Source organism: Pelodiscus sinensis, chromosome 1, assembly GCF_052426305.1.
Source record: "Pelodiscus sinensis isolate ZL-2025 chromosome 1, ASM5242630v1, whole genome shotgun sequence".
NCBI lineage: Eukaryota > Metazoa > Chordata > Testudines > Trionychidae > Pelodiscus > Pelodiscus sinensis.
The window spans coordinates 87898658-87907489 of record NC_143052.1 but is presented as its reverse complement, the minus strand read 5'-3'; the positions used below and the strand labels follow the sequence as shown (position 1 = coordinate 87907489).

The 8832-nt window shown below is 44.6% G+C and overlaps 1 protein-coding gene across 1 annotated transcript; it reads left to right on the top strand.

Moving 5' to 3' along the window:
• Positions 1 to 6707: 6707 nt before the first annotated feature.
• On the top strand, positions 6708 to 8012 carry LOC102448654 (histone H4). Its single transcript, XM_089780671.1, is given in 2 exon segments — positions 6708 to 7739; positions 7741 to 8012. Coding segments are annotated over 2 exon segments (312 nt in total). The 5' UTR covers positions 6708 to 7643; the 3' UTR covers positions 7957 to 8012.
• The last annotated feature ends 820 nt before the right edge of the window (positions 8013 to 8832 follow it).

The following is an 8832-nucleotide window of genomic DNA, read 5'->3' as shown; positions in this document are numbered from 1 at the left end:
GCAACCAAAAAGAATATTAATCTTTGTACAAACATCATATTGTTGATTCATATTTAGCTGGTGATCCTCTATTACTCACAAATACTTTTCAGCACTACTGCCACACAGTCAATTATTCTCTAATTTATATTTGTGTGTTTGATTTTTCATTGCTTTCTCTTGATGCTCATGTACATTTTAAAGAATTTCTTTTTGACTTGTATGTCCCTTAGCAGTTGTGATTTTTTTCCTACTTGCTTGTATTATTCTTTTGTAATCCTTCTTAGTAATTTGCCCATGTGTTAGGAAGGTAAGATCATGGTTAAACAATTAATCGGTTAACCAAAATGTTTAACCAATAAATGTGATCCGGGGGAAGGGAAAGGGCTGCTCCAGCCCAGTTCAGCAGGGGCAGCACTCACACATAGAGTTGCCAGATGGTTTAAACAAAAATACCGAACACCTCTCTCCCCCCAAAAAAACCCCACTGGGGAAAAAATTCTGTTGGAAAAAAAAAGGGGGGGGAGACCAAAGTTTTTAAGAAAAAAAAAAGACCCCGAGAGTTAAGGAAAAATAATAAATTTAAAAAAACCAGCATGGCCCCTTTAAGAGCAGGGGCTGGGCTCAGCCACTCTTAACAGGCTGCAGGTGTAGAGGCAGAGTGAGGGCAACAGTAGCTCTTACTGAGCATGCTCAGTTGCACTACACATGCTCAGTAGCCCTAGGTATGATTTTCTGAGAGGCAGCTGTTTGTGACTCAATGGCAGCCATCTTATCTTCTCTGCCTTCTTTCCCTGCTCCAGACCAGACAATTCCCCTGTAGAACCCAGGGGGAGAAAAGGAAGCAGGCGGGCTGGGCCCGGTTGCTTAGGGTTGCCAAATGCCTGGTATTGACCTGGACAGACTAGTATTTTCACTCCCTGGTCAGGAAAAAAATCAGAAAATACCAGACATTTTTAAGTGTCCAGTATTTTCTGCATTTTTTTTACTGGACAGGAGGTGAAAATACCGCACTGTCTGGGTCCATACCAGACACCTGGCAAACCTACCCCACTGCAGTGAGGTGTGGTCCAATGGTCTGAAGCAGACCCCCATTGTCAGGGGTCTGCTCTAGCTTTGCCCGGCTCCCCACATCACTGCACAAGTGGGGGGCTGTTCCAGCTGGGCTGGAGTGCCCTCTGCCTGTGGCACACCAGGGCCCTGCCAGCCCCCTTCTGAGGCCAGAGTTGCTGCTGCGATGCGCCCAGGCCAGAATCTCACCTGCCCTCACATGGGGAGCAGCAGGGCTGGGGCTGACAGCAGGACTGCAACTGCTGGGGCTGGGAGTCCTGCATGCCCCTTCCCAGGGCCAGAGTGGGATTGGAGGGCTACCAGTGTGGCCTCCTACCCTGTTCAGGTTCCCACCACCCAGCCCAGTTAACTAGTTACCTGTCTGGTAAGTCTAATCCTTACTGGGTAACTGGTTAACCAGGTAACCTTTTACATCTTTACCATATGTCACTTTTTCTTGGATTCTTTTTTTGATATTTAGGTGATTAAAGAGCTCCTGATGAAGCCATATTGGCTCTTTATTATTTTGTCTGGGAAAGCTCATGATAATATATATATATGTTGGTTAGTCTTTAAGGGCACGTCTACACAGCAGAGCTAAACTGAAAATAAGGTACACAACTTGAGCTATGCTAATTGCATAGCTTAAGTTGAAATAGCTTATTTCGACTTTTGGCGCTGTATACCCGACAATTATTTCAAAATAGAGCACTCTTCCCCCGACTTCCCTTACTCCTCATGAAATGAAGTTTACAGAAGTGGGAGTAAGAAGCCCATTATTTTGAATTTATTTTGAAATAATGGGCTTGCTGTGTAGATGTACACTATGTTATTTCAGAATAACTGACATTATTCTGAAATAACACGGCTGTGTAGACACAGCCTTAGGTGCCACAGGGACTACTCATTGTTTTTAAAGCTACAGACTTAGCTCTGGTCTGCACTAGGGAGCTATTCTGAAGTAACTCTCCTTATTTCAAAATAACAAGTGGAATATCCACACTACCAAGCAATAGAGGGCGGGTTATTTTGAAATAATAACTCCTGTTTTCCACAAGGAAAAACACTTACAGTGAACCCTCGCTACTTCGCGGTTCGACCATCGCGGATTCACGACTTCGCGGACTTTTTTCATTACATTATGTATATACGTGAATCCGCGATGGTCGAACCGCGAAGTAGCGAGGGCTCGCTGTATACATGTTAAATATACATGTCCCTACTTCGCGGATTTTCAACTATCGCGGTCGGGTTTGGAACCTATCTACCGCGATAAACGAGGGTTCACTGTATTTCAAAATAGTTATTTCAAATTAATTTACTAGTATAGAGTAGACATTCCCTAACATAGCTACCCCTTTGAGATTTTTTTCACTTTGGGACAGTTCACAGTTGTACCTTTCATATTGTCTCCTTAAGAAACTGCAAACTCTCCTGAACTCCTTTTTCCCTTAGATTTGCTTCCCATGGTAGCTTGCCTACTAATTCTCTGTGTTTGTTAAAGTCTACTTTTTAAAACTATAATTTTCCTTATTCGGCTGGTCTCTCCCTTCCTTTCCTTAGAATCATTAAATCTATCATTCTCAGAGGAGTAACCCTGGTAGCAAAAACAACAAGGTCTCCTGTGGCACATTAAAGAATAACAGATTTAGTATACCAAAACAGAGAGTTACTTTCAAGTGTAGGACTAGTGTTAACAAGGCCAATTCAGTCAGGATGGATGTGACACACTCCCACAAGTTGATGGGGAGGTGTGAATACCAAGAGAGGGAAGGTTGCATTTCTAGTGGGAAAACCGTTCCTGAGGCCTTCTGCACATCTGGGAGGATAAACAAGAATACCACCTGCACCCCTGCCTCCTTTGCCTTAGCTTCCAGGATCTGCTCAGGACCAGACCAGAAAGTATTATTAATGTCCAAGTTGATAAGCAATGATCAGAGGGACCAATGAGCCTGAACAACCTTTTCATGGATGCGAGCGCTAGGCAGCTAGCACACTTTCTGTGCCATCATGTCAGGTCAGTTGATAAATAACTCCATTCCCTTCAGAATGGAGTCTCCAACCACCAGCACTGTGTCTCCTCCTATCAGGTGTAGTGGTCATGAGTAAGGCTGCAAGTCTTTCATAGTGGTCACAGAAGTCACTGTTCCATTACTTTCTGGGACCTCTGACTTCTACAACATCTGGTGCAATTGACCCCAGAGCCACCTGACTCTAGCCACCCTCCCTCTCCCCTCTCTGAACAGCTGGGGCGGCCCTGGAACCAGCCCCACCAGCCACTGCTCAAGGCAGCTGGTCTCCCCAGAGCTGTGGTCATGTAGCAATGGTCTGGGCCCCACCGCCCCCCACACCTGAGCAGCAGTAAAGGAGACCAGAATCACCCTCTTCCCTGGAGCAGCATCAGAGTTGGGGATCTGGAGCCACTCCTTCAGCATCAGGGGCAGAACACAAGGCTGGCTTCAATCCACCACTTCCCCAACCCTGGAAGACTTATGGCTACGGCTTTAAGTCACGTTTTTTTTAAATAAAAGTAATGGACAGGTCATGGGCAATAAACAGAAATTTCTGATTGTTGCCCGTGACCTGTCCATGACTTTTATTTTATTTTTTAAAAACGTAATTTAATCATAGCTGTAGCCATAAGCCTTCCAGGGTTGGGAATAAATCACTTCTCCTCCTCCTGATGCTACTCATCCATTGAGGTCTACTCTTGTTGTCAATCCTAGTTCTTTATCTGGACCAATGGGGGACCACAGTGGAGACTGTCTGCTGCTCAAGCTGTTCCTCCTCACAAAATGGCCAGTTCTACTTTCTCCTCTGGTGCTGCTGCAATTAGCTGTTGTTTGCAAGCATCCTCATCCCAGGTGTTTCCATGTGCATCCTCACAATGAAGTTCTCATGCTCTTGGATGATCTATAGATAACACACTCTTGTTGCAGCTCTTTTTCCTAATTCCTGCGGAACTTCACCGAGGCTGTGTCCAGACTCCATGCCTCCGTCGACGGAGGCATGTAGATTAGCCAGCTCGGAAGAGGGAAATGAAGCCGCGATTAAAATAATCGCGGCTTCATTTAAATTTAAATGGCTGCCCCAATCTGCCGATCAGCTGTTTGTCGGCAGATCGGGAGAGTCTGGACGCGATGCCCCGACAAAGAAGCCTTTCTTCATCGACACAGGTAAACCTGGTTTCACGAGGCTTACCTGTGTCGATGAAGAAAGGCTTCTTTGTCGGGGCATCGCGTCCAGACTCTCCCGATCTGCCGACAAACAGCTGATCGGCAGATCGGGGCAGCCATTTAAATTTAAATGAAGCCGTGATTATTTTAATCGCGGCTTCATTTCCCTCTTCCGAGCTGGCTAATCTACATGCCTCCGTCGACGGAGGCATGGAGTCTGGACACAGCCTAACAGACACCTCCTATACCTACCTGGTGGTTTCCCTTCCTGGCTTTCATTGTCAGGGCAATGCAGGCTGCATTCCCTGAAAATGTACACAAAGGCCTAGATCATGGTCTCCAACCTTTAAAGTATGAGATCACTCTTTGAATTTAAGTGTAATCCAGGATCTACCACAAACCCAAATACTTTTGCCCCATCGCCTTCGTGTCCCTTCTCCAAGACCCCACCCCTGCTCACTCCATCCTTCCTTCCTCCCTTTCATCAGGCAGAGGCAGAGGGTTGGGGCGCAGGCTCTGGTCTTGGGCTAAGGGATTTGGAGTGTGAGAAGGACTCTGAGCTGAGCCTGGGGCAGGGGTTGTGAGGAAGGAGAGAGCGCTGTAAGGGAGTTTGGGTCTAGGGGGGGCTCAGGGCTAGGGCTGGGATTTGAGGTACAGGACGGAGTATTTGACTGGGATAGGGATTCAGGATGCAGGCTCCAGCTGGACACTGCTTACCACAGGTAGCTCCTGTGTAGTTGATTTAGTAAGGCTCAGGCAGGCTCAGCCCTGCCCTGGCCCTGCACCACTCTCAAAAGCAGCCAGCAAACTCCTTCCCCATCTCCCCATTTCCATTCTGTGAAGATAGAATACAGGATGGGAGAGGAGAACAGCTTCAAGACAAAGGGCGGGAGTTGTGCAGCAGTGGGGGGAGGGGCAGCTGACATGCATCACTTGATAGCTTCTTGGCCATACCAGTCAAGATCACCTGTCAGAGGCTCCAAGATCTACCAGTAGATCCCAGTGGTTGATGACCACTGGTCTAGATGGAAGCCTTAAAGATCAGGATGCCTGTCTGGCAGAGACCCCACAGGTGGAGTTTGAGGAAGAGCTAGAAGAAGTGATGGTGAAACATAGTTTTCCTCTTATGCAGGTTTTCCCTTTGAGAGTGCTTGCAATTTAAGGAAACAAAAAAACAAACCAAAGTATAAGCTACACAGCCCTACCTCCCACCACTGGCAAGTTCAACAGGGTCCCTTTGTCTCCCAGCTGTCTTCATTTTACCATCTACCACTGACTTACATTCAACTTGTGAGCCATTTTAACAATTATATAATTTTTAGCAGTACCACAGTCTACCAAGGCATTCTCCAATTTTTAGCTCTGAATTAGAGTTGCCCTTGCAAAGTAAAGTATTTTGCACTTGTTTTATTGGATTTCATCTTTAATTTTTTTCAAAATCAGTTTGAAATCTAATCTTGTCCTCTAAAGTGCTTACAACTCCTCCCAGCTTGTTTTCCTCATCAGATTTTATTAGCACACTCTCCACTCCATTACTTAGGTCATTAATGAAAATACTGAATAGTAACAGATGCAGGACTGACCCCTGTCGGAAGCTACTAGTCAGTCTAGTGCACCCTCCCAAGCTGACAGAAAACTATTAAGTACTCTTTGAATAATCTTCCTCCCAGTTATGTATCCACCTTATACTGAAAGTTGTTAGAGATTTCCTTATTTTGTTACTTCAGAGCTGACTACATTTCCTAGATGAAATTTAACATCATAAAACAAGTTAAGAAAGGGGAAAATATTCAGAGACGTCTATTCTTCCATTTAAATAAATGGAAGGCATACAACTCATTTACAATTAAGCAATATAGGACCTTGCATTAACATGTGAAGTAAAAGAGGTAAATCCGCTCACTGGGAATTAATATGAACATGAGACACAATACTTTTGAGATTTAAAAAGGAACATCAACATAGTGAAATTAAATAAGAAAAGGATATCTAGATGTAAACTAAAAGATTAGCAGATTTTTGATGGGAGCATTTCACGTGTTACTACAGTGAAATATCCTGTAGTGTGCTCCATTCTTTTTTCATTTGAGAAAATAAGAACTATCATTTGAAATCTTTTTTCACCTCTTCCTCACACCCTTTATTTTAAGAAATAAAGATTAGCACAAAACGTATTAATACTGTGTTGCTGCGGATGATTGGTAAATATGTTGAATTTACATACATATGTGTACATATTTCAAATAAGAGACTCACTTCTACAGTTATATTTTATATTTAATGTTTCAAACAAATCATCCAGAATCGCTAGATCATTGTTTCTCTGGATAGGAAAAACAATCCAGTATTCAACGTATAAGTAATTGTAGATCCAGAAATTAACAACGATAAAATACTAAAAGTGAAAACAGAAAGATGACATTAAAAATCTCAGCCGATTACAACTAATTAATTGAAATAGCCAGTAGATGGCAGCAGAGGCCAAATTAGAAATGGATGATGCATTCCCTCACCTTTCCCTTTTCACTCCTGTTTCTCAATTATCTAAACTAATTATTCATAATTGTTATATTGTAATCATGAAAATAAGTATCTACATAATTTTCGTATAAGAATACAGTATAGAGCGATTACCCCTTCCACACAGAAGGAAAAAAATGTTTCCACCTTTAATTTACAGCTTTGGTTTTTTCGCCTCGCTGGAATAGAGATGAGTTCTCTCAATGTCATTTGCGAGCGATCATTCATAGCAAAGCTCACAATCTCAAAATATTTTTATTTAGAATAATCACCAAAGCAGACACGTCAATCGCAGTGACGAAATGAAGAAAGGGAAGGACACAGCACCGCGGCCCACTCCCGCCCGTAGCCCCCTGGTTTTCGCAGCCGCCCCCCGCCGACTCAAGCTGCGGCAAATGGCGACCAAAACAGGAGAGATGGGCCGAGGAGGGGGAGGAACGGGCCCGGAAACCTGATTGGTCAGATTTTGCCGCAGCCTCCAAAATCTTTGAAACCCAGAGAGGAGCCTTCTCAACCCCAAACAGCCGCCAAAGCGCACCCCAGGGGCACAGAGACTAGCACGGCGGAGCGTGACCGCGGCTCGTTATTTTAAACAAGGGACAGAGGCGCCCAATAGAGCAGGAAAACTGGGGGCTCCACTCCGCTTCCTGGAGGCAGGCTTGAGAAGGACTCTCCGCACCCTAGAACTGACAGGCAGGGTTCCAGGCAGCGGCTGGCCCCAGCGACTTCTTATTTATTTTACTAGAAAGCCTCGGGGAGTGCAAGTCTCGCAGTGAACAGAGACAGGCGGGTGGGGGAGGGGAAGAGAGGCGGGCTAAGAAGCCCGCCCTTTTTCTTTTCGGTTCTCAATCAGGTCGCCAAGCACACACACTACACGTCGTCTCGGCTCTGCTAAGGTGCCTTGTGTCTGCTGTCACCATGTCTGGTCGCGGTAAGGGCGGGAAAGGGCTGGGGAAAGGGGGTGCTAAGCGCCACCGTAAAGTGCTTCGGGATAACATCCAAGGGATCACCAAGCCGGGCTATTCGTCGCTTGGCTCGACGTGGAGGCGTGAAGCGTATTTCGGGATTGATTTACGAAGAGACCCGCGGAGTGCTGAAAGTGTTCTTGGAGAACGTGATTCGGGACGCTGTCACTTACACCGAACATGCCAAGCGAAAGACCGTCACGGCGATGGATGTTGTTTATGCCCTGAAGCGCCAGGGTCGTACTCTCTATGGTTTTGGCGGCTAAAGGGTTCACTAAAGGCAACAGAACAATATAGGCTCTTTTAAGAGCTCCTCCCCCCCCCCACGCTTTCACAATAAGAGTTACTTTCATAATATGAGGTTTTACAAAAAATGAATAGCATGCATATGACGAAGTGGGCTCCAGCACACAAAAAGTTGATCCCCAAATGTTAATTTAACGTACCACCAAACTGCTCGTTGAATAATTTTTTTCTAGTTCTGTAGGTTTTTATAATGGCCATTTCTGTTGTAAATGCGGAACAGCTCTACAGATAAAGTACCATGAGTGCTTGTACAGCCACAAGTTTTAAACAATTAAACCTTGGTGCCAATAAGTTTAACGGGTTGCAAAAGACAATATTAGCGAAATTCTACATTTTGTTATCTTTGCAACACATTTCATGAGTGCTTCTATAACTACGTGATTAGGCGCAGTTTTTCAGGGCGTTTAGTCTGTTAAGGTGGGTCCATAATTATGTTTTTTATAGAGTCCGATAAGAGTACAAAGAATGTACTTATTTTTATTTGCAGAGCATCCTACTAAATAGAAGAACCCTACCATCCACTACTATCTTCACTTTGTAATTGAGCAATAGAGATACTAAAAATCTTTTCAGATACCAGTACTGCCAAAATCTACTCCCGCCCCCAAGAAACGCGAACCTGTGATTAAGGCCCAGAAATAGGGCTACAGAAACAAAGGAAAACTAAGAAGTTACTTCATCTTTGCTTACAAAGATTTGAAGCAAGTTAGCCGTGACCCCGGTACCTTCAAAAAACTCATGGGAATCATTTAACTGCTTTGTAAACATTTTGAGCTCATTTCCACACAAAAAAAGCCATAGCTAAGCGAGTTCGCCAACATGCTGCTCGGGAATGC